The sequence below is a fragment of the Hemiscyllium ocellatum genome, chromosome 17 (assembly GCF_020745735.1).
Source record: "Hemiscyllium ocellatum isolate sHemOce1 chromosome 17, sHemOce1.pat.X.cur, whole genome shotgun sequence".
Lineage (NCBI taxonomy): Eukaryota > Metazoa > Chordata > Chondrichthyes > Orectolobiformes > Hemiscylliidae > Hemiscyllium > Hemiscyllium ocellatum.
This window is the reverse complement of record NC_083417.1, coordinates 27,993,409-28,019,994: the sequence shown is the minus strand read 5'-3', so window position 1 is coordinate 28,019,994 and position 26,586 is coordinate 27,993,409. Positions and strand designations below refer to the sequence as shown.

Sequence of the window (26,586 nt, the reverse complement as noted above, 5' to 3'; positions counted from 1 at the left end):
TGAATGTTGTGCCCCGTTCAAAAAAGGGAATAGGAATAACCCCGCAAATTACAGGCCAGTTAGTCTTACTTCTGTGGTAGGCAAAGTAATGGAAAGGGTACTGAGGGATAGGATTTATGAGTATCTGGAAAGACACTGCTTAATTAGGGACAGCCAGCACAGGTTTGAGAGGGGTAGGTCTTGCCTTACGAGTCTTATTGAATTCTTTGAGGTGGTGGATGAGGGTAGAGCAGTGGATGTAGTGTACATGGATTTTAGTAAGGCATTTGATAAGGTTCCCCATGGTAGGCTTATGCGGAAAGTCAGGAGGCATGGGATAGTGGGAAGTTTGGCCAGTTGGATAGAGAACTGGCTAACCGGTCGAAGTCAGAGAGTGGTGGTAGATGGTAAATATTCAGCCTGAAGCCCGGTTACGGGTGGAGTTCTGTAGGGATCAGGTCTGGGTCCTCTGCTGTGTGTAATTTTTATTAATGACTTGGAAGAGGGAGTCGAAGGGTGGATCAGGAATTTTGCAGACGATACGAAGATTGGAGGAGTTGTGGATAGTGAAGAGGGAGGTTGTCGGCTGCAAAGGGACTTAGATATGATGCAGAGCTGGGCTGAGGAGTGGTAGATGGAGTTCAACCCTGTCAAGTGTGAGGTTGTCCATTTTGGAAGGACAATTAAGAATGCGGAATACAGGGTTAACGGTAGGGTTGTTAGTAAGGTGGAGGAGCAGAAGGATCTTGGGGTCTAAGTTCATAGATCTTAGAAAGTTGCCACTCAGGTGGATAGAGCTTGTAAGAATGCCTATGGTGTATTAGCTTTCATTTGCAGAGGGATTGAATTCAAGAGTTGTGAGGCGATGTTGCAGCTGCATAGGACCTTGGTAAGGCCACATTTGGAGGATTGGGTGCAATTCTGGTCGCCTCATTTGAGGAAAGATATGGAAGCTTTGGAGAGGGTGCAGAGAAGATTTACCAGGATATTGCCTGGAATGGAGACTAGGTCGTACGAGGATAGGTTGAGTGTGCTAGGCCTTTTCTCATTGGAACGGTGAAGAATGAGGGGTGACTTGATAGAGGTTTATAAGACGATCAGGTGAATAGATAGAGTAGACAGAGACTTTTTACCCGGGTACATCAGAGTGTTACAAGGGGACATAAATTTAAAGTGAAGGGTGGAAGTTATAGGGGGGAATGTCAGGGGTAGGTTCTTTACCCAGAGAGTGGTGGGGGCATGGAATGCGCTGCCTGTGGAAGTAGCAGAGTCAGAATCATTGGTGACCTTTAAGCAGCAATTGGATAGGTACATGGATAGGTGCTTAACCTAGGACAAATGTTCGGCACAACACTGTGGGCCAAAGGGCCTGTTCTGTGCTGTATTGTTTATGTTCTTTGTTCTAAGCCCTCCTGGATACTCCTTACAAATTCTGCTCCATCTAGACCTCTAAGTGAATCCCAGTCAATGTTGGGAATATTAAAATCTATCACCACCACCTTGTTGCTCTTGCATCTTTCCATGATCTGTTCACGTATTTATACCTCCATCTCATGTTGGCTGTTGGGAAGCCTGTAGTACAGCTCCAATATTAATACTTCACCCTTCTTATTTTTCAGCTCTGCTCATATTGCGTCACTGCTTGAGTCCTCTATAGCGCCCTCCTTCAGTACAGCTGTGATATCCTCTGACCAGTAATGCAACTCCTCCACCTTTTACCTCTCTCTCTATCCCACCTGAAGCATCTATATCTTGGGATATTCAGTTTCCAAACATGCCCTGCCCTCAATCAAATCTCAGCAAAAGCAATATCATCATACTCCCAGGTACTAATCCAAGCCCTAAGTTCATCTGCCTTACCTACTACACTTCTCGCATTAAAACAAATGCAGCTCAGACCACCTGCCCCTTGGCATTAGTCATCTGCTCCCTCCCTACTCTTCCGCTTAGTCATGCTGACTTCATCATCTAGCTCCTTATAGGCTTTGGTTGCTACCTCTTTACTGTCCAATGACTTCATTTGTTTCCCATTCCCCAACCACATTATTTTAAACCCTCCCCATCAGCTTTAAGCAAAAGCATCACCAAGGGCATTGTTTCCAGTCCTGCGTAGACCGTCCAATTTGTAATAGTTCCACCTCCCCCAGAACCAGTCCTAATGTCCTTCTTCACTGTCCACAACACCACCAATTTTGGCGTCATCTGCAAAGTTACTAGCCATTCCTCCTATATTCACATCCAAATCGTTTGGAAGCTTTGGGACTATTTGCTTTTTCTGATTCTTAAGCCTAATCGCATTAACACTTACCTAACATGCTGAGACCTGGTGGTATTATCATCAGACTAAAAATTCAGAAACCCAGGTACCGTTAAGGGGACTTGGATTTGAATTCCATTGTGAAATGTTAGAATTTGAATTAAGTAAAATCTGGAATTGTCGATTATTGGAAAAACCAAACTGGTTCATTACTGTCCTAAATTGTTAAGACCTTAAGAAATAGGAACCTGATTAGGTAGTTTGACCCCTTCAGCCTGCTGCATGGATCATGGCTGATCTAACACTCAGGTCCACTTTCCCCACAATCCTTGATTCTCTCAACATTTACCCTTTAAAATTCTGATATGCTTCAATGTAATCACCTCTCATTCTTCTGAATTCCAACGAACAGAGTCACAACCGGTATAACCTTTGCTCATAAACCTTCCATACGGGATCATTCAAATCAACCTTCGCTGAACTGCCTCCAATGAAATAATATCCTAAACAAGGGGACCAAAACTGCTCTCAACATCCAGATTTACAATGAAGTGCCATAAGTATCAGTGCTATGTACATTACTTTTCATCATTTACATAAAGAGTTTGAATATTTGCATTAGAGATATAGTTAGTAAGTTTGCAGATGAGACCAAAATTGGAGGTGTAGTGAACAACGAAGAAGGTTACCTCAGATTACAACAAGATCTTGATCAACTGGGCCAATGGGCTGAAGTGGCAGATGGAGTTTAATGTAGATAAAGGAGAGGTGCTGCATTTTGGGAAAGCAAATCTTAGCAGGACTTGTACACTTAATGGTAAGGTCAGAGGGAGCATTGCTGAACAAAGAGACCTTGGTGTGCAGGTTCATAGCTCCTTGAAAGTAGAATGGCAGGTAGGTAGGATAGCGAAGGTGGTGTTTGGTATGCTTTCCTTTATTGGTCAGGGTACCGAGTACAGGAGTTGGGAGTTCATGTTGTGGCTGTACAGGACATCAGTTAGGTCACTTTTGGAATACTGTGTGCAATTCTGGTCTCTTTCTTATCGGAAGGATGTTGTGAAACTTGATAGGGTTTAGAAAAGATTTACAAGGATGTTGCCAGGGTTAGAGGATTTGAGCTATTAGGGAGAGGTTGAATAGGCTGGGGCTGCTTCCCCTGGAGCGTTGAAGGCTGAGGGGTGACCTTATAGAGGTGTATAAAATCATGAGGGGCACGGACAGGATAAATAGACAAAGTCTTTTCCCTGGAGCAGGGGAATCCAGATCTAGAGGACATAGGTTCAAGGTGAGGGGGGAAAAGATATAAAAGAGACCTAAGGGCAACCTTTTCATACAGAGGGTGGTACATGTATGGAATGACCTGCCAGAGGAAGTGGTGGAGGCTAGTTCAATTGCAACATTTAAAAGGCATCTGGATGGGTATACGAATAGGAAGGGTTTAGAGGGATATGGGCTGGGTGCTGGCAGATAGGAATAGATTGGGTTGGGATATCTGGTCGGCATGGATGGGTTGGACTGAAGGGTATGTTTCCATGCTGTACGTCTCTATGACTCTATGTGATCTCACCAGCACTATTTACAGTTACAATAAGACTTCCCTACTCTTACATGTCAAACCCCTTGAAATAAGGGCTAAGATTTCATTAGTCTTCATGATTTACTTGCTTTGTCTAGATGTAGGTTTGCTCAATTTTAGACGTTTTGTCACCACTCTAGGTAACATCTTCAGTGGGCCTCCAGACGAAGCATTGATCGTATAGCCTGCTTTCTATTTGCGTGTTTGGGTCTCCTTAGTTGATGATGTAATTTCCTGTGGTGACATATTTCCTGTGGTAATGTCATCTCCTGTTCTTTTTCTCAGGGGATGGTAAATGGGATCCAAGTCAATTTGATTGTTGATAGAGCTATTCTATGGTTGGAATGCCATGCTTCTAGGAAATCTTGAACATCAACTAGCCACAAAAAGAGATTACAGTGGTGTTGGAAAAGCACAGGTCAGGCAGATCCGAGGAGCAGGAAAATTGACGTTTCTTGCAAAAGCCGTTTCCTGCCCATTAGCCAATTTTCTATGTCATTATATTATCTCCAACACCCTGTGCTCTTACCTTTACAGAAGGAGACTGCTATCCTTACCTGGTCTGGCCTACATGTGATGCCAGACCCAAAGCAATACGGTTGATTCTTAACTGCCCCCTAGGCAATTAGGCATGAGCAATTAATGCTGGCCTAGTGATACCTCTAGGAGAAAGTGAGGACTGCAGATGCTGGAGATCAGAGCTGGAAATGTGTTGCTGGAAAAGCACAGCAGGTCAAGCAGCATCCAAGGAGCAGGAGAATCGACGTTTCGGGCATGAGCCCTGAAGAAGGGCTCATGCCTGAAACGTCGATTCTCCTGCTTCTTGGATGCTGCCTGACCTGCTGCGCTTTTCCAGCAACACATTATCAGCTAGTGATACCTCTGTCTCACAAATGAATAAAATAACTCTGACAAGAAACATCAGATTCCCAAATATTCTTTCCTCAGTTGCCTGAAGGCTGAGCTAGTGTTTTGGACACAATGAAGAGTTTCTTCCTTCATATCTGCCATTGTTGAGAGCAGGCTCTCAAGGAACCAAACTTTGTCCACGTTTTCAAAGATCTTGTTATTGTGAGTTGATGGGAGAATATTTTTAGCTGTAGCTGTTAGTGGCTAAAGGGGAGCGGGGCCACACAACGTGCTAGAAGCTAAAGTGGAGTGGGGAAGGCCAGCTGACTGGGGCTCAAGAGGAGTGGAACAATTGTTCAACTGGGCACTGGTGCGGGTGGTCAGCAGCTTGCAAGCCTGGTCAGACCATATATGGAAGCCCCCTGCATTGATCTACTACAGGCCCTTCATAGAAAGGCTGTAATGCTTATCTTTGTAATTTTATTTATCATTTTTCAAACTTACACTATGAATAACTAAGTAATATAACACTGTTCCGTTATTTCTCTATTTTGTAACTAAGATCTGTACCTAGGTACTTTGTACCTAAGATGGCACTATGTGGGGTGGAATTGTTAACCTTTCACTGTACTTGAGTACATGTAACAATAATGCCCTATCCATTGATCCTCTTTGCTGACTTCTAAACTGTTCCCAGGCTCAGGTCTATTGTTTTTTTTCTTGCCAATTTGTACTCCTCTTTTTTGCATCTAATATTACCTCTAACTTCCCTCATAAGCCACAGTTTGGTCATAGTTCTCCTTATATTTTTGTGCTAGACAGAAATAAACAATTGTGTACTTTACCCATTTACTCTTTGAATATTTGACAATGCCTATCCACTGCTATTCCTTTCAGAAATGTTGCCCAATTCATAGTCAACTTATGCCTCATACCATTGAGATTTCCTTATTAAGATTCAGGATGCTGGTCCCAGAATCAACTCCCTCACTTTCCATCTTGATGAAGAATTCTATCATATCATGATCACTTATCCCCAAGGGGTCTCTCATAACTATATGACTAATTATTCCTTTCTTGTTGCATTATACCAGTCTAAAATGGCCTGTTCACTAGGTGACTCATCAATATACTGCTCCAGAAAACCATGCCATTTACACTCTATGAATACCTCCACGACAGTATTGTGATTTGCCTGATCTACATGCTGATTAAAGTCACTCCTAATTACATGTTCCTTTGCTGCATGTATCTGTGATTTCCTGTTTAATGCCATTCCCAAATGCGTGTATGGAATGAGCTGCCAGAGGAAGTGGTGGAGGCTGGTACAATTGCAACATTTAAGAGGCATTTGGATGGGGATATGAATAGGGATATGGACAACGTGCTGGCAGGTGGGACTAGATTGGGTTGGGATCTCTGTTCGGATGGACGGGTTGGACCAAAGGGTCTGCTTCCATGCTGTACATCTCTATGACTCAATGACCACTGCTGGTAATCAGTATATATCACCCCTACTAATGTTGCCAGCCCCTTGGTATTTCTCAATTCTACCTACAGATTCTGCATTATCTAAGCCAATATTTTTACTCGTATTGTTTATATCCTCTTCAAATCAGTATTACAACTCTGCAGCCTTTCCTTTTTCATGTCCTTCTTAAATATTTAGCACCCTTGGATGTTCAGTTCCCATCCTTGGTTATTCTGCAGCCTTGCCTCCATAATCCCAATTCTATCATACCCTTGTACATCTATTTGCATAATTAGTTCATCTACTTTATTTCAATAGCACTGTGCACACAGGCGCAGAGTCTGAAGTTTTGCATTTTTAACAATCATTGTGCCATTTCTGCTTTGTTTTTTTTTTTAACTCTGGCCTTGTTTGATTCTGGTTCTCGATTCCTCTGCCTATCACCTCTCTTATTCTGTCTTCTGTCGTTTTGTTCTTGTCCTCGTTTCCCTTTCCTCTGACATTTTACATAGGTTCTCTTCTCCCTGCCAATTTAGTTCAAACCCTTCCAAATCTCTCGAGCAAATACTCCTCCTAGGGCATCAGTCCCAGTCCCAGAACATAGAAGACAAACAAAAGTATGTGAATAACGTAATAGTATGATGTTGGGGAGTACTCAAACCGGATGAGAGCAAAGTAATAATTTTTAGGTATGAGAGAGAAAAATGTCACTGGGAAACAGCCTCAAGGAGGCAAATTGAAAAGCTGTACAAGAGGGGTAAGTTTTAATAATAATCAAGAGCAACATCACAGGGAGAGCATAATCTCATCAGTGGAATCAGGAGCCAGGACTAGTTAAGAGACATTTTGGTAAGCAAAAATAGTTGAGTATTTAAACTGTCAAGTTTTCAAAGTAAAAATTGGTTTTCTGTTTTAGATCGATTTTTTTTAAAGCAGAAGGAATAAATTAGTATTATATTTTATATTCTTTAAACTAGAAGTAGTAAACAAGGAGTAATTTTACAGTGAGTAATGGTCAGGCAGTGTGGCCTTGTATTCCTTCTGTGCAATTTAGGAAGTCAGGAACATTCCAGTGCCCATGGGCAGGAAGTGCATTCAGCTGCAGCTACCGGAAATTTGAGTTTTAAATCTGAAGCAATGGCTGTTGTCACTGTGGAGAATCTGCAAGGCTGAGATCTTCACGGACAGCAGGTACAGTGAGGTGATCAATCCACAGGTAAAGAGGCATAGGCAGAAAGGAGGCAGGCGACCACCATGCAGAGTCAAAGCTCCAGCCAAATAATACAGGAGTCTCCTTGGGTTCTCTCACCCTCCCACAGATTCTCTGTTTTAGATAATGCTGAAGGAAATGGTTTCTCAGAATGTAGGGACCGTGGCACCAGGAATGGCTGAGTTGCAAAGTGAGGGAGGACAAAAATGAGCACAATTGTGACAAGAGATATTCTGTTCGGGAGAACAGATAGATGTTTGTGCGATGCAGGTGTGACACCTGTGAGGTATGTTGCCTCCTTGATGCTCAGTCCAAGGTAGTTAAATTCTGTCTAAATTCTAAAGTGAATGGGAAGACAGCTGGAGATCCTGGTCCATGTCATTAAAAACAAAATAAGAAAGAGATGGGGTCCTGAAAGCAAAATATAGGGAGTTTTCAATTAAAAATCAGTACCTCAAAACATAGTAATCTCAGAATTATCCCTAATGCCATATGGAAGCAAGATTAGGGCCATATAGATTCATACAGCATGGAAACAGATACTTTGGTCCAACGTTTTTTTTAAGATTACTTAGTGTGGAAGCAGGCCTTCAGCCCAACAAGTCCACACCAACCCACCGAAGCGCAACCCACCCAGACCCATTTCCCTACATTTACCCCTTACCTAACACTACGGGCAATTTAGCATGGCCAATTCACCTAACCTGCACATTTTTGGACTGTGGGAGGAAACCGGAGCACCCAGAGGAAACCCACGCAGACACGGGGAGAACATACAAAGTCCACACAGTCAGTCGCCTGAGGCGGGAACTGAACCCAGGTCTCTGGCGCTGTGAGGCAGCAGTGCTAACCATTGTGCCATCGTGCCGCCCAACTTATCCATACTGACCAGGCATCCTAAACTGAACCAGTCCCATCTGCATGCATTTGGCCCATGATCCAGTCCAAATGTCTTAATGTTGTAATTGTACTTACCTCCACTACTTCCTCTGGCAGCTCATTTCAAATAAACACTGCCCCATGTATGGAAAAATGGCCTCTCATGTCCCTTTTATGTCTTTCCCCTCTCATCACAAACCATGTGCTGTAGTTTTGCACTGCCCTATCACTAAAACAAAATCTTGGCTATTCACCACGATTTTACAAACCTATTAAGGTCACCTGTTAGCCTGAGGTTCCAGGGAAACAGATCCCAGCCTTTCCTTATAACTCAAACACTCCAATCCCAACAACATGCTTGAAAATTTTTCTGCACCCTTTCTAGTTTAGCAACATCCTTCCTATTGCAGGCCAACTAGAATTGCACACAGTATTCTAAAAATGGCCTCACTAATATCTTGTATAGCTGCAATATGATACCCCAACTCCTATACTCAATGTTCTGACCAATGAGAGCAAGCATGCCATAACGCCTTCTTCACCACTCGGTCAACCTGCAACACCTCTTTCAAGCAAATATAAACATGCAACCTTAGGTCCCTCATTTCAACAAGGGTCCATAGGGCCCTACCATTAACTATGTAAATCCTATCCTAGTTTGCCTTCCCAAAATGCAATAAGTTGCATTTATTTAAATTAAACTCCATCTTCCACTTCTTGTCCCATTGGCTTATCTGATCAAGATATAATTGTATTCTCAGAGAACGTTCTTCACAGTTCACTATACCAACAATTTTGGTGTCATCAACAAACTTACTAAACATATCTCTTCTATTCTCATCCAAATTGTTGGCAAAAATGAAGAACAACTGTGAACCCAAAACTGATCCTTGTAGCACGCCATTGGTCACAAGCCTGCAGTCTGAATTACAACCTCTTCCGCCATCCTCTATTTTCACCATCAAGCCAATTTTGTATCCAAATGGGTCTCTCTCCCTGAATCCCATGTGACCTAACCTTATTAATCAGTCTACCATGTGGGACCTTGTTGAACACTTTGCTAAAGTCCAAGTCAACAATGTCTGCCACCTTCACCTATCTTGGTAACTACTTCTTAAAAAAAAACTCAAATCAAATTCCCATGCACAAAGCCAAGCTGGCAATCCTTAACCAGTCCATGCCTTTCCAAATTCACACATAAATCCTATTTTTCAGAATCCCCTCCAACAAATAAGTCACTATTGATGTCAGACTCACTGGTCTATAGTTCCCCGGCTTTTCCTTGCAGCCTTTATTAAAGAATGGCACAACATTAGCCATCCTCCGGTTTTCCGGCACCTCACACATAGCTGTTGATGATACAAATTTCTGCAAGGGGCCCTACAATCACTTCCCTAGCTTCCCACAATGTTCTGGGATACACTTGATCAGGTCCCAAGAAATTATCTAACTTTGTGCCTTAAGACTTCCAGCACCACCTTTTCTATAATATGAACCTTTTTCAATATATCACTGTTTATTTTCCCAATTTTGATGTCATCTTCCATAGCAAATACTGAGGCAAAATATTCATTTAGTATTTCACCCATCTTCTTGTTTATCTTTAAGGGGCACTATTTTCCCCCTCATTTCTCTTCTGCCCTTAATACACTTATTCATAAAGCATGGAGAAAGGCCCTTCGGCCCAAACTAATCCATGCCTACCTGCATATCCATCAATGTTAATCCCATTTCCATGCACTTGGCCCGCATCTTTCTAAACCTTTCCTATCCACGTACTCGTCTGAATGCCTTTTAAATGTTGTTTATGTACTGCCTTAACCACTTCCGCTGGCAGCTCATTCTATATGCATATCATCCACCGTGTAAAAAAAGTTGTTCCTCAGGTTCCCTTTTATTCTTTCTCCTCTAACCTTAAACTAATGCCACCTTATCCTCGATTCCCCAACAACTTGTAAAATCTTTTAGGATTCTCCTTAACCTTATTTGCAAAAATTACCTCATGTCTCCTTTTTGCCGTCCTGATTTCCCTTTTAAGGTAGTCCTACTCCCTCTATATACCTCCAGAAAATAGTCTGATCCCAACTGTCTGTATTTGACAATGCCTCCCTGTTTTTATTTCTCTAATCATCCAGTGTTCCCTATACCTGCCAGCCTTGCCCTTTACACTCTCAGGAACATACTGACGCTGAACTTGTCATTATCTCATCTTTGAAAGCTTCCCACATGCCAGACGAGCCTTGCAAACTGCCCAAATCAACATTTGAAGGTTCCTGTTTAATATCATAAAATTCGGCTTACTGCAACTTAGAACTTTGACTTTCAGATCAGGCCAGTGCTTTTCCATAACTATTTTAAAAACTAATCACTCACCCCAGAGTGCTCCCCACAACATCTCAGTCACTTGACCTGCCTTATTTCCCAAGAGAAGGTTGAGCTTTGCTTCTTTTCTGGTAGAGCCACCTACACATTGTGTATTAAAGAAAATTTTATCAATCAAATTCCTCACCATCCAATCCCTTTACACTACAGCAGTCTCAGTCTGTGTTTGGAAAGGTAAAATTTCCTAACCTACAATCCTATTATTCTTACAGATACCAAAGATCTCCTCTCTTGTTTCCTTAATTCTTTCATATGTTTTTTGAGTATAATGAGGATAAGCATACCCAAAGAATTTACATTTCCTTTCTGCTATTTTTCATAAAGGCCATTAAGATTGCTGTTTCTGTCTAATTCTTTTCTTGGCTTCCAACTTTCTTCCTGAGAAAATCATTTTCTGCTATGATTTTATAATCCAAAAAACCAACTGTAAAAGCTGGAGTCAATCTTTGTACAGTTTTATGAGCATTTATTTTCTATAATCATGCAACAGCTAACCCTACAGCTAATTCAGTCTGGTGTTAACTTAAAATTACTTCTAATCTACCTGTTCAGACATGTTATGACAACTCTGGATTAGGAGAGTGTGAACTCAGGGTTCTGCCCAGAGGTACAGGATGCTTAAGAGTTTGCTCTTCCATTTAAACCAATCTACTGGGTGTGTTCTAATATACCTTGACTGATAATTGAACCTGGACCTTCTAACCCAGGGATACAGACATGACTACTATGCCACAAGACACAAGGATATTAACTGGTGAATTACATCACTTGCATACAATTAAAGACAAACATACAATCAACAATTGTCCATGTACATATAAACCTAATTTTGCCTGGTTCCATGTTGGATGAACTGAATGCAATCCACTGGCTGTATTTGGCCATTCCTGCCAGAAGAGATTTGCCAAATTAATTTAAAAAAGGAAAAAAAATGGAACTAATGGGCTTTTGAAGGAACCCAGAATATATTAAATTAATAATCAAGGAAGATTTACCTAAAAAGGAGGATGATAAATCATGTAAAATTTAGTAAATTAATTTTGTCAAAATGTTGCTATAATATAGTGAGGAGATAATGAAGACTGCAGATGCTGGAGAGTCAGAGTCAATAAAACCTGCCACTGGAAAAAGCGCAGGTGAGGAAGCATCCAAACAGTAGGAGAGTCGACATTTTGGGCAGGACCCTTCATCGGTACTCTGCTTTAATGTAGTGACATCAACAAACTGCTTGTTATGCTTTTCCAACTGGCAGCATCAGTAACTAACTAGAGGCTAATCCTTAGCAGTTTTCAACAAAGCTGCTAATTGATTAATTATCAAATTTATTTGTCCTGGATTTGTCATGGCTTTTGATTTACAAGTTCAAAAGTTAAATAGACAATGATGCAAAGGCATTGTGCTGAACTTCACTAACCTGGATCAGGGGTGAAAGTGAAAGGCTGCATTTCATGTGACCTTCCAGCATTGGTTACGACATAAATTCCAACTGAAACTGGTGACGTTATGTGTAGATTGTGATATGGAGGAACTTTAACAATTAGGTGATTCTTTGAAAAGAAATAAAACAAAAATCACATATAGTGAATAGATAACCTCAATAATCTCAAATTCAGTTAAGAATGCATTAAAAAAACATTTGTCCATTGAGAGACAAAACAATAAAGGTAAATGCAACAAGGATGTTTTAAAGAGCAAGAATTACAGCTGAACATCCCTCTTAAAATTTTCAGACAGAGAAGGGGATGAAAAACAAGGATGCTAATGTTGGTTGAATAAATAATTACAGCTATATAGAGAGATAATCTGCTGGAAGGATGATCCAATCGGCCACGTGGTTTGAATTGAACAACAAACAAGAGGCAATCACAATGGGAATGCACTATAGACCTCCAGAGTGAGAGCTGGACAATGAGACAGAAAAGGGACAAACAGTGGGAGTGTTGGATGGAAAATATACAGACAAATGTCTGTCATGTGCAAAATCAAAGGACAGTTATGAAGGGGAGGTTCAACTGTCCTATCACCAACAGTGAAGTATATGAGTGAATAGTGTTCTTACAAAATAGGTGAATTAGTACATAACCAGCTCAAAAAAAAATAGAAAGTAGCTTTGGGGAATGAAGTTGGACAGGAGCAAGAGATGTCAATAGGACAGCATTTTGATTGTAATAATCAGTTAAATGTCATATTATCCTATTCCATAGCTACAATGGTCAAGGAATAAAATTCCTTAATTACAAACAGCTAATTGTACTAAGCCAAGATGTGATTTAACTAAAGTAGATTGAAAGAGCCACCTGAATATGAACTGCAGTGACAGACATTTCAAAAAAGATAGCGATGATTCAGAACAAATACATTTTCATAAAGTGGGGTGAGACTCCCAAATTTAAATTTAAATCTGCATGAATATCAAAAAGCAAACAGGAGCAGAATGAGGTAAAATATGGAAGCATATCAAATACTTAGAACTCAAGATTGCAGAAAGCTGAAGGGGAAGAAAATGCAGAGTGAAATTAAAAAGGAAATTAGGAAAGCAAAGAGAGGTTATGTAAAATTATTGGCATGTAAACTAAGGATAATTCAGAGACATTTTATCAGTACATAAGGAGCAGGAGAAAAATTAAATAAAGATGGCAATGAGACACTAAAAGGGTATCTTCACTGCTGACAACGCACCATTCTTTAAGAAAGGATGGGATAGACAGGAATTATAAGTCAAATCAGCTTAACATTGGTGGGCACATTAATGAGAAAAACATGCAAAAAAAAGGACAGAATAATCAAGGTCAGTCATCATGGATTTGTGAAGAAAAGGTCATATCTGACTAACATATTTGAATTTTCTTCTCAGGAAGTGTAATGGAAATTCAATAATAACATAGAACATAGAAAAGTACAGCATAGAACAGGCCCTTCGGCCTACAACGTTGTGCTGAGAATTAATCCTAATGTAAAATAAAATAACCTTACCTACGCACCCCTCAATTCACTGCTGTCCGTGTGCATGTCCAGCAGGCGTTTAAATGTCCCTAATGACTCTGCTTCCTCCACCACCACCACCACTGCTGACAACACATTCCATGCTACACAACTCTGTGTAAAGAACCTAACTCTGACGTCTCCTCTATATCTTCCTCCTAATATCTTCAAACTATGACCCCTCACCCCAGTCAATCCTGCCCTGGAGAGAAGTCTCTGGCTATTGACTCTATCCATGCCTCTCATTACCTTGTAAATTTCGATGAGGTCACCTCACTTCCTCCTTCTCTCTCGAGAGAGAAAAGTCCAAACTTAGTCAACTTCTCTTCATAAGACAAGCCTTCCAGTCCAGGCAGCATCCTGGTTAACCTTCTTTGCACCCTCTCCAAAGCCTCTATCTTTCCTATAGTAGGGCGACAAGAACTAGACACAATATTCCAAGTGTGGTCTCACCAGGGACTTGTGGAAGTGTAGCAAAACTTCGCAGCTCTTAAGCTCAATCCCCCCGTTAATGAAAGCCAAAACACCATATGCTTTCTTAACCACCCTATCCACTTGAGTGGTAACTTTGACGTATCTATGCACTTGAACACAAAGATCCCTCTGTTTCTCCACACTACCAAGAATTCAGTCTTTAATCCTATATTCAGCATTCAACTTCAACCTTCCAAAATGCATCACTTCACATTTATCCAGGTTGAACTCTATCTGCCATTTCTCAGCCCAGCTCTGCATCCTAAGTCACACTGCAGCCTGCAACAAGCCTTCAATACTATCGACAGCACCTCCAACCTTTGTGTCGTCTGCAAATTTTCTAACTCACCCCTAAATCTCCTCATCCAAGTCATTTATAAAAACTGCAAGAGCAGAGACCCAAGAACAGAGCCCTATGGGACACCACTCAACACTGACCTCCAGACAGAATATTTTCCATCTACAACCACTCTCTGCTTTCTGTCAGCCAGCCAATTCTGAATCCAGATAGCCAAATCTCCCTTTATCCCATACCTCCTGACTTTATGAATGAGCGTACCACGGGGAACCTTATCTAATGCCTTGCTGAAGTCCATATACACCACATCTACTGCTCAACCTTCATCATCCTGTCTTGTCACCTCCTCAAAGAACTCAATTAGATTAGTTAGGCACACCATCTGCCCCTCACAAAGCTATGCTGACTGCCTTTAATCACGCTATGGTTTTCCAAATAGTCATAAATTCTATCTCTCAGAATGCTTTCCAAAACTTTGCTGACCAAAGATGTAACAGGGGTTACCTTTTTTGCTCTTGGGATGAGAGAATTGCTAGTGTTTGTTGGACATTGCTAAATATTCTTGTGAAGATGGTTGTCTGCAGAGATTTTAGAAAGGCTGTTGACATGTCCAACACGTAAGACTAAATTAGAAAAATTTGGAATTCAAGGGGGAGTGGCAAGTTTGTTCAAAAATTGGTTCTGTGACATATGGAAGAGAATATGAACTACAAGTGCTTTTGTGAAAAGGTGATAATTCCAGAAAATCTTGTCACAGTTTTAAAAAAAATGCATGAACATTCATTTGAAGTTTCATAATCAAAGGCTAGCAAGGAAAGGTAGAAAAGTGAGATTAGATGCATGGCTCTTTTGCAGATGACACAAACACAAGCTCTTTTTACACTTTTAGTTCTTATGATTCTTTGAAACAGCAGAGAAATTCAAATTGTAAAGAAAGCTAACTAAACTCTAAGAATCGAGAGATATTTAGGAGCAGTTAAAGATCAAAACTTGTTTTTTTTAATATAAAAAAGGAGACTCTGCTGTTAGCAAAGAATCAAAAATAGTTTCATAACTTTTTTGTGGAATATGAATCCAGGACCTCACGGTTGCTAGTCTACCACCTCAACTATTAGGCTGTCATATTCTTACAGCCTGCTTAGATGTAAGATATTGGACTGAAGGTCCAACTGCATACAATAATGATATTGGGATGGCTTTGAGTTATGGACAGTGGTGTTCAGAAACTCGAAAGAGAGAAATGCTGTGTGTAGGAGTACTGGCAGGGAGGTACTAACTTGTGGGAAAGAAATCACGTTTCACCAACATATACAGGTTTTGTCTGTCCAAATGCTTAAATTAGTGTAAATTTATGAAAGGAAATGGGGTGAAAATAAAGGTATAGTTGTTCAAAGTGGTGTATGAGTAGGAGGTAAAAGACATGGTGTGGGTACAATAAAGGACTTGAGTCAAGTCAGACATCAGCAAAAGATGGCAACAAAAACTGGGAATAAGATGGAAAAGATAGATATTTGCAGCATGAAGACAGGAATAAGAATAGCACGAAGGATTATAGGTTGTAAGAAATAGATGGAGAGGGAATAAAGTCAAATTTATGTAGAAGGAGTGGCAGTATAAGGGTGAAGGCTGGACTTGTGGAGAATGAAGATAGAGCTGAAAATGGCTGAAGGAGAATCCTTCTCCAGAGTCTTTTTTTGATAAAAAGGCTTTTTCCAAAAATAAACTGTTAAAGCCTGCTGGTACAAATCTGCATCTATGACACAGAACTCCTGAATTAAGCAATCTGTACATCTTATTTTAATAGAAATTATCTCTCACTGCTATATACCTATTTGTAGATTATACCCTAATCTTGATTAAACAGTTGACAGCTGTCAGCAAAAGCTCAACTGGTAGCACATTGAATGGGTCAGAAACTTGGGGGTTTAGTCCCATTCCAGTTCTTGAGCACAAAAAAATGGCTAACAGTTCAGTGCAGTCCTAAGGGAGTCCTACATGGTCAACAGTTCCATTCTTCAGAGATGATGATATACTGAAGCTTCTCAGGTGGCCATAGAAGAATCTATGACATTATGCTGATGAGCAGGGGAGTTATCTCCATGTGCTCGAGAATTTATCTCTCAGTCAACATCACAAAAACATACCGCTGTCTCAATTTGTGGTGGCTTGGCTTTCTTACGATGAGGAGGCAAGATGAATAAGCAATTTCATCTGCTTCATGTAAATTCCAATGAACATACAAAGCGATAGTTATGATCAGATTTACTTGTTTGAATTACATCAACATTCACATCATTCAAAATATGAACACATAACATTACATAACCTTCATGAATGATCTTTTTTGATATTAACTTTACTTTCTACGCCCCTACCTGGATTTCTTTATACTCAAAACCACTTACTGTCCTTTTAGCTGTAAAATATTAAAACCCAAAAGCCATACACTAGTGTCAGTTTTAAATGAAGTTCAATTTTCTCACTCTATCCCTGCCTTCATTTCTACAGCTGTGGAATTCACTGACTTAACTTGAAATTAACATCTGTTGAATTTCAATAAAGAAAGCAAATGCAATAGAAAAGTGTGTGAACACTTAGTTGATTCTCAAATGATCTCAGAGTATTCATCACTATGGTTCACACAACCCTTCTGAACTATTATTTGTAATTGTTAGCTGTGCTGCCACAAATACAACACTTGACAGATAAGATTTACTCAACAACAATGTTTGAACATATAGTACAGCAAGATTTCCCCAAAGCAGAATATGAAATCAGAGAATGCAACATTTAGGAGCTCTGCATCTAACAGTCTTTTTTTAAAAAAATATATACCTCTTCTACATGAAGAAAATGTACTTTCTACTGATGATTAGCATCTGTTAATCCATGAACAAGGTTTGTTAAATTAAAAGAAATGGCTTTCTAAAATCCAAATTGGCTATTATTTTTCAGTGCGATGGAGTGAAGTCAGAGCAGAGAATTTTGAAGCAGTGTTCTATTTGCAATCAGCCACAAGTCTCTCCAGAAATTCAGAGACCTACTCAATCCAAACTTGAAGATGCAGTTTGTAAGGATAAATCAAAAGATAAATACATATCAACGTTGATATATGGTAAATGGCATGACAAAAAAGGCAATGTAAATAGGTAACACAGGAAAAGATTACAGAAACTAAGTACAACACCTCAGAATAGAGAATGAATATAAACATTCTTTCCCTTTCATGAAAGTGCACGGAGTACGTGAACTCACCTGGTGGAAAAGTTCCATGTCGATTTCAGCTTCTGCTTTCCAAGGATTATTCTCTTCTAGTTAAGATAAGCAAATTTGTTAAAAAGTTAATAAATATTATTCCAATGGTTTGTTTTTCAGGCATTTACCTGAACTTAAAAAGGTGGATTATAATGGCAAACACAGTAAAATAGAACTTAACATTCATCATATTCTTAGACAAGTGAATTACTGTCCACATTATCCAAATATTTTAATTTGAAATAAATATTGGATATGAAATACCAGGCTGCACCAATGGCTGAGCAACTTTTCCTTCAGTGAGTAGCTTTGCATTTCTGATTGGGAAGGTCCCAGGTTTAATCACTGGTCTAGAGTCATATCAGACTCAAAACTACTGCCACAGATGTTGCCAGACTTGCCAAGCTTCTCCAGCATTTTCTCTTTTTAATCACATTTGTAACATTTAGCATTTCTGATAATAGGTCATGTCTCCATAGAAGATGGTGAGTATTACCAATATTTGCTTTTTTTAATTTCAGATTTCCAGCAACTGCAGTATTTTAATCTTACGTTATTTATTTTTGTAAGATCATCAGTCTCACAGTCGGACATGGATGCTACTAAATTATGTTTGGAAGTATGACTCCATTGTGATTACCAAACATAAATGAGGGGTAGAAGGTCCAACAGAAAAGTATAAGGATGTCAGAAGAATCAGGGCTTTTGGAAAGATGAGGAAAAGCATTCAAATGTAACAAACATTACTGCAGTTGTGGCTGCTAACTAGAATGGCGCGTTCTTTTCTGAATGGAGGTTATAGCTCTGATAGCTATCCTGCAGCTGCCACCATTTCAAGGATGTCCTCCTCAATCAGCATGCAAGTCATACAGCTACTGAAAAATCCAGATGGCACTGGGTGATTTCCTAAGCCCACAAAGTCCGGGAACTAAACCTGTAAACAGCTCACTCCCTGCAGAATCTTGAGGCAATGAGAATAAATCGTGACAGATGGGATTTCCTCTGTATTTTCAGGGCAACCTGCTCCCAGACCACTTCCAAGCATGCTTAAAATATTTTAAGTTTTGAGTCATATTGGCTCAGTTCATAACACTCTTTGCTTGGAAGATTATGGATCTGAGTTACAGAATAGTTTATTTTAGACTTTTGCTTCTATATCAAATAAAGACTGAATCATTGACAATACCATCCTGAAAATGAAACATTTAACTGAAAATGTCACAAATTCCAATTTTTCCCGACTTTAAAGGTCCCAACACAGTACTTGAAAAAAAACCAAGTATTTACCTATTTCCTGATCCTCCTTTAAATTTAAATCTAAGATTAAGATCTACAATGCAGCAAAAAAGTTGTAACTGCCTGGTTAAAATATTCCAATGTTTCAAATATTTGATGGAAATTGTTAGCTGAATTCTCACCAATTTGGAAGATGTGTTTAAGGTGATGGCTTTTTGTGTGTAGCAGTCTCCATCAATTATTTTGGAATAAGAAATTGTGTTGCTTACTAATACTTGTGGTCTTGAGCCAATTTAATATGGTGATCTTCAGGAAACTAATGTTTTCCTCAGTGTTGAGACTTTAAATTTAACGGAAGGTTAATAATTATTGAGGATGATCCTGACTTCCTCTAATTCTGTTTCTAAGAGTTGATAGCTTATGAAAAAAAAACAATATATCATGGGCTAGATTCATAAGTGATTCACCGTGTTAATAAAAACAGCTCCTATTCTTCTGGGTCGAAGACTGTGGTGCTGAAAAACGCACGGCTGGTCAGACAGCATTGGAGGAACAGGAGAATCGACGTTTCAGATGTTAGCCCTTCATTGGGATTGAGGCTTGTGGGCCAAGGGGACCAAGAATTAAATGGGGGGTGGGGGGGTGGGAGCGAAGATGGGACTTGGAAATGCGATAGGTGGGAGTGAAAGTGATGCGAGAGGAGCAGATAGGTGAGAAGAAAGATGGACGGGTAGGATCGTTCAAGAGGGCTGTGCCAAGTTGCAAGGTTGGGACTGGGATAAGGTTTCGGGGGGTAGGGGGAAATGGGGAAAATGGGGAATCTGGTGAAATCCACATTGATACTGTGGGGTTGGAGGGTCCCAAACCCAAGGCGGAAGATGAGGCATTCTTCCTCCAGGCATCAGATGATTAGGATTTGGCATTGGAGTCCGAGGATCTGCATGTCCTTGATGGAGTGGGAAAGGGAGTTAAAGTGTCCAGCCACAGGGCAGTGGGGTTGGTTAGTGCGGGTGTCCCAGAAATGTTCTTTTAAACAATCCGTATGTTGACCACATTGGGTGCAACGGATACAGTAGATGACGCGTGTGAAAGTACAGGTAAATTAATGAGATACAATTTTCCTCCCCACCCCATCTGTATTTTGGAGACAATTACCTCCACGACTCCCTTGTCAGGTCCACACCCCTCACCAACCCTCCCTCCCCTCCCAGCACCTTCCCCTGCCAAGGCAAGAAGTGAAAAACCTGTGCCCACACCTCTTCCCTCACCTCTGTCCAATGCCCCAAAGTATCCTTCCACCTCTAACAGAAACTTACCTGTACTTCCACACACGTCATTTACTGTATCTGTTGCAGCCAATGTGGTCTCCTCTACAATAGAGGAGATACGATGCCAACTTGCAAATCATTTCAGAGAACATCTCTGGGACACCCACACTAACGAACCCCATCACCCTGTGGCTGAACACTTGAATTTCCCCTCCCATTCCACCAAAGACATTTGCAGTCCCCAACTTCTCCCATTCTTCTGTGACACTTATACCAAAATTAAATTAAAGCACTAGTACAATGGGTATGCTCATTTTTTAATTCACTTTGCATCATTTGTTTTTCAACTCTAACCCTGTGTGTAATGTGGTAGCCCGTACTTTTAATCGGCAGATTTTTACTTCAATTATATCTGTGCCACTGCTGTCAGCTCTTCAAATATGGAGAGTAGGCAGCTAGGATAGAACTTAGTAGGTGTGAGAAAAGTATCTGGGAATACTTTTTTCAATAAGTTTTGTTAGCTGGGCTTCAAGCTGAATAGGTTTTCATTCTTTAAGTGGGGGCTCACAGTTTGAGAAAACAAAACAACGAAGTTTAAACAATTGGACTCATGGCTTGCCACCAAATAAACTAAAATGTTGGCCATAACTTCAAACAAGCCTCATTCAATAATGATTTAGTTTTCTCTGATGTCCCATTATAGACTTGTTTAGATTCAGTATTATATAGTATAAGTGTATTTCAAAATTTATCGTGACTGCACTTTTCATGTGAAGCAGCTTGAATGCACATTGGTGAATGTCATAGTAAATGAATTACAGCTGGTAGAAATGTTGCACATAGCCTCCAATGGAAACTTGGACACTAAAAATTACAGGAGTTGAAAAATTCTCCTCATATTAACCAAACCTACCAAAAAAATTACTGGGACATTACTTGGTTATTTATTTTCAGACAGCTAGTGCTCCTCAGTGAGACCACCACCCTAAGGTGCACGTAATTGTTAATCCCAGCCATCTATAACTCAATGAGTTTGGTAGCTGCTACATAAATGAATACAAGCATGAATTTAACAGGTTTTTATTTCTTCCAGAGCATGAGCTTACCAGAATTACTCTCTTGAAAAATAACCTTTGTGCCTTTTAAAAAATTTTTTCCAATCAGAAATAATTCGTCTCCTCCTTTCACTGTACAAGTGTGCAAGCTTTTTTTCAATATCTCTGGTGCTCCAGCTGGTTGAGCTTCAAATAAAATAAAAAACAAATCTAGTTTATAATCTGTAGAGTGGTTAAATCAAAATTACACAGTAACCTTGAAGAATTTACAATGCAACAGTATAATGCAGGAGCAAGTTTCTTCGGTGCTTTTATCTGTCTGCTAAATTGGGTTAAAATAAATTTTAAACTGCTTACAAAAGTTTTGGAGGGGTTTTATTGATCAAAAATTAAGGGTAAGAATTCTGACAAATGACACATAGATAATAATAAAAACAAATTTGATTCCCCATTCTATCAAAAGCCTAATCTAAATTATATTGAGCTAAATATCTTTCCCGAAGAATTAAGGAAATTCCACAGAAAACCTGGATCGCATGGATGCTTCCGAACACCTTTTAGAAGATAGCCAGCTATGGTGCTGTGAACACAGTCTAGTGCCAGATTACCTCTGCATTTTTTTTCTCAACCACAATAAGTTTGACTATTTCCTTCTTGAACTGTTTTGTGGCAGTCTACAGAGGCAGATCTTATTCACTATGATTTGAATACTTTACCTCTTCAGTAACCGGAGCTTGCTTAGCTGCATGGCCCTAAAAATTAACAATGATCGTTTTGGAGTTAGCAAGCTTGCCAATGAACTTAAGTTAAGATACAAGTTCCAGTCCAAGTCCATACTCTAGACTAGCACTTCTATTTAGTACAGATGGAGTGCTGCATTGTTCAGGGTGCTATCTTTCAGATGAGGCATTAAACTAATGCTCAGTCTGCTCACGAGTGGGCAGAAAAAAAGTTTCAACAACATTGAAGATTGGTGGCTGAACAACAGAACTGTTGAAAATAACATGAAAATAACTCATCCGAAGGGAAAAAATCCCAAGCAACATTATGAATAATGTTTGAGCTGACTGCTTATTAAAAAATAAATAAGCTGACCAAGAGCATTTTCCTGTCAGTCAACAGGTACTGCTCTGTGTATGTGTAAATAGAGACCGAGGTGGTATGTAAACAGTAATTGTGAATAAGTCTATGTATAGTGTAATTAGTTCAACAGTTCAAATAGTGTGCCTACTGTTGAGCTTAGTTCCATACTTGTAAAAAATAATATGTAATGTGAAAAAAGTAAATTAAGTTACAGTACTTTAACAATGCAATATAGAAAATGTCATGCAAACATTAAATTACAGAACAAATACTAGAGAAAGTAAGCAATTTCATGCCCTTCTTTCAAAATAACATAGGAATAAACAGGTAATTCGCCATGAATAATGCCTGTTTTGAAAACTGCAAGAGAAGCAATTACAAGCCACATTGGTATACAACCCAAAAATAAAAACAGAAATAAAACGTTATTTTACACTATTTTCTCAGTATCTTCGGTCTGATTAGTACAATTTCCAGAAGTTTGTTTTTCCCCTCCATTAAGTAATAAGAAATGCCTGCAGGCATTAATTGTATGGTACTATTCAAATTCCACAGGCATGCAAGATGTTTTAGTCCTATACACAATGCAAAAATACAACTATTGTCCAGTTAACATTTAACAGACAGCATCACACCAATGCACTTCTCCCTCCAGTGCTAAATCAAGTTTTATGCTTTTGTTGTGTAATAAGAAAAACAACACCGTTTAACAAAACAGCTACAATAAATTACCAAGGAATAAATGAAATAATTTCCTTTTTCTTACCTTTGGAAAATTCATTTATGACCTATTAACTTTTCACCTATAAAACTAAGTGAGTATTGCTTATCACTTGCTGTAGGGATCAGAACTTTGAACTTGAAAATAAGCTACTGAATTTGTTAATCATAACATGAATTACTTAACTCTCTGCAAAACACTGAACTATAAAATAGTATTAACATTACAAAGGACCTCTCAGAAACCAATCACAAATTATACTTTAAATTATTTTGCTTTCAATTTTGTTTAAGCTTGTCATAACATTTTCATTTGATTTATTTTTATATTTTAGTAAGTTTCCAATGGAATTACTCTAAAGTAGTTACAGAATATATGGTTTTGAATGATAATATTGTGGAAGTGGTTAGAAATATTATTTGCAAGAGGGGTATATTTGCAAGACAAACATATTTTGTGGATTTGCAAATGGCCTAGAATGACTTTCAGGGAAATAAACAAAAAAAAAGTGTCTGGATATGGGGTTTGGAATGGCGAATAACTGGGGAGGAACTAATTGGTATTTCTGGAGAGATGGGGTGACCATTAGGAATTTGGCATCATGACAGAAAATGCTCAACAGCTTTGGCAATGTGTGTCTGACAGAAGGAGAGTTAATAATTCCAATTTTGATCAGAACTGAAATTTAGATTGCTTTCATGACTATCTGGAGATATTTACAATGCAATAGTAATATGGGGTAAAAAGAATCAAAAGGAGGATAGTGCATGAGTTCAGGAGTGTAAAACGTTTGCCAAGAGTTACACAGCCTCTTTCAATCGTAGCTCCCTTAGCTTGGCCTCATGGATGCTTCACAACATCTTGGTCAAATCTCTACTTGGTACAGTGCAGCAGGCCTTCCCCAAATATAGGGGACACAGTGCTCTTCATGAAATCCTTACTGCCCATGTTAAATTCTACCCTGTGAAGAGTTTCTTAACAGCTTCATACAGAAATTCTGAAGCATGATGGGTTTCCAACAGTGGTGCACAACCAGCCAACCAAAAAAACCTACGCTTTTAAAAGAAAAGCAGTACTTACTACATAGGATGGATGATGAAGGTGTCTGCAGAGTTAAAGTAGACCCATCAGCACGAATAATATTAACTCTGAATACCAACCGTGCACGAGTACTTTTTTTCTTGGATCCTGCAACACCAATTCGTGCTTCAACATCAGCATTTCGAAGTTTCAAAATTCCCACACAGTCAACTCTGCAAATACAAAATAGCCAAATTTAAAATAATAGTTGTGCAGCCACTCTTAAAAACAATGCCACAGAACCTTCTATCTCATGCTACCATTCTTGCTTCACTGACCCCTGACAATAGCTTGCAAGATTGTTTTTTTTTTTACAAAGGGCATCTAAACACGAAGGAGGTCCAAAGTCAGCTCACAGATAGATAAATAAAAGGCTGAAAATTCACAGGGGCCACATCAACAGCGACATAAGAGGATGTATGCATGACTGGCGACAAGTTCACACATCACAGGCAGAGACTGTAACTCACTCATACTGAAACCTTGCCGTGCTGGATTGAAGGTCATCTGCACAAAAATGCATGACATAGCTTGCATTGTGGGAAGAACAAAATATTTGGAACTTGAGGCCCTGCTAGGGACAACTGCAACAATTGTGCTTCCATTTCACAAACAGGTGCATGTGAAAAAAAACCACACCAGGAAAAGAATGATTTGATGTAGACAAACAGGAGCATGGGAGAATACAGCACGCCAGGCAGTATCAGGAGGTGAAGTCGTCAATATTTTGGGTATTTACCCTTCTTCAGGACTAGATGTGAGATGGAGAGGGGCTACAGGTAAAAGGAGAGGGCAGGGAGGGGGAGGGTAGCGGAATGGTGAGGTAGTGATAGGTGGACATAGGTAGTGGTTTGTCAATGGGAGGGATAAATCCAGTTGTTAGCTGGAAGTAAGGGTCAGTAGGTGGAATAGAAGCGGGGGGGGGAGAACCGGAAAGGTAGCCAGAGCATGGGTGGGAACGTTATTTGAAATTGGAGAACTCAGCGTTAAGTCCTCTGGGCTGTAGGCTGCCCAGGTGGAAGATAAGCTTTTGCTCCTCCAATGTGTGGCTAATTCACTTTGGAGGCTGTGGATGGACAGGTCAGAAGGGAAGTGGGAGGGAGAATTGAATTGAGCAGTGACTGGGGAGGTCAGGCTGGCCGCTTTGGGCGAGGTGAAGATGCAAGGCGAAATGGTTACCTAACCTAAATTTGGTCTCACTGACTACATTGGGAACACCAGGTTCAGAGATGCAGGAGAATCTCTGTCTCACCTGGAAGAACTGCTTGCGGCCCTGGATGGAGGTGAGGCAGGTGGTGTACAGGCAGGTGTTGCATCTATTTTAGTTACAGGGAAAGGTACGGGGGTGGGGTGTTGGAGAGGTTGGTGGGGACTGTGGCATGGACCAAGGAATGACAAAGGGAATGGGTTCTTGCAGAGAGTAGTGGGGACGGGAAGGGGTTCTAGGTGGTAGGGTCTAATTGGAGTTGGCAGTAGTGTTTGAGGAGGATATGTTGGATGCAGTGGCTGGTAGGGTGGAAAGTGAGGACAAGGGGGACCCTTAGTTTATTAATGTTTGGAGGGGGCAGTTTAGAGCAGTGGAGCGAGAAATGAAGGAGTTGTGGTAGAGGACTGTCTGGATGACTGAGAAAGGGAAAAAATAAGGTTGTTCGAAATTGATTTGCATGGGTTGCTATGTTTGGCTAAAGATGATACACAGCATTCCAGAAATAGAGAAATGGAGCACATGGGATAGAATTTGGAGCTAAACCACACAAGATTTATGGACAAGGCCAAAAGCAAAATTTCCTCTCTCTGACATGATGCGAGTAATGACAATGGTGAGAATAAAAAATAAAAATCAGAATTTTGATTTAGGAAAAACAAATTGCAATTTTCCCCTCAAATCTTAAACAGTGATCAGAGTATAACACTGATCAGCAACTACGCAATTTTGATTCACCTGCATGCATCATTTCCAATTTTCCTTTCCTTTCCCAAGGAACTAAAGGATACAAGTCTGTGACATATAAATCAGAGTGGGTACCTGGTAACTGCAGTTCACTGAATACATGCCCAGTTATCATGCAAATGCTTTTTCACAACAACATCCCTGGCCCCATCCTCCTCGATCCTTCTCCATGTATGTTGGCACTGGCAAACCACCAGTCTCTCCATATTACCACATCTCATCTTGGACAAGGGCCACACACCATTTCATGCCTTCGACACTTTAATTTAGACCACATGAATGCCCATGACATGTAAGTTTCTCTCAGGTCACTTGGTGTGCAGGAACACTAACATCTCACATATTTACATAAGATGCATCTTCTGGCTCTTCACTTGTTTTCTTAGTGCTCACTCATTTTGCAATTAATTGGATGGTGCCAACCTCTACATACTTCAGATTACTTTCTAAGAATACTCACCGACTTATAGACTACCAGCCTCTGTGGGCTTACATTACTTTCATAACACACTTTTCACTTGCATTGCTTTTGAGTATAGATGGAGGAGGAGACAACTTGTCATAGCAGGGAACAGTGATC

At 40.0% G+C, this 26,586-nt stretch overlaps 1 protein-coding gene across 3 annotated transcripts in view; it reads right to left on the bottom strand.

Annotated features, from left to right (window-relative positions):
- nfat5b (nuclear factor of activated T cells 5b) overlaps positions 1-26,586 on the bottom strand; it is a 240,308-nt gene that overhangs the window by 55,192 nt on the left and 158,530 nt on the right. For all 3 annotated transcript variants that reach the window (XM_060838016.1, XM_060838013.1, XM_060838014.1), the window contains exons 7-10: positions 24,056-24,228; positions 21,223-21,357; positions 17,613-17,668; positions 12,018-12,150 (exon numbers count right to left, since the gene is read on the bottom strand). In XM_060838016.1, coding sequence (XP_060693999.1) covers positions 12,018-12,150; positions 17,613-17,668; positions 21,223-21,357; positions 24,056-24,228 — 497 coding nt within the window. The remainder of the gene's footprint in view (positions 1-12,017; positions 12,151-17,612; positions 17,669-21,222; positions 21,358-24,055; positions 24,229-26,586) is intronic.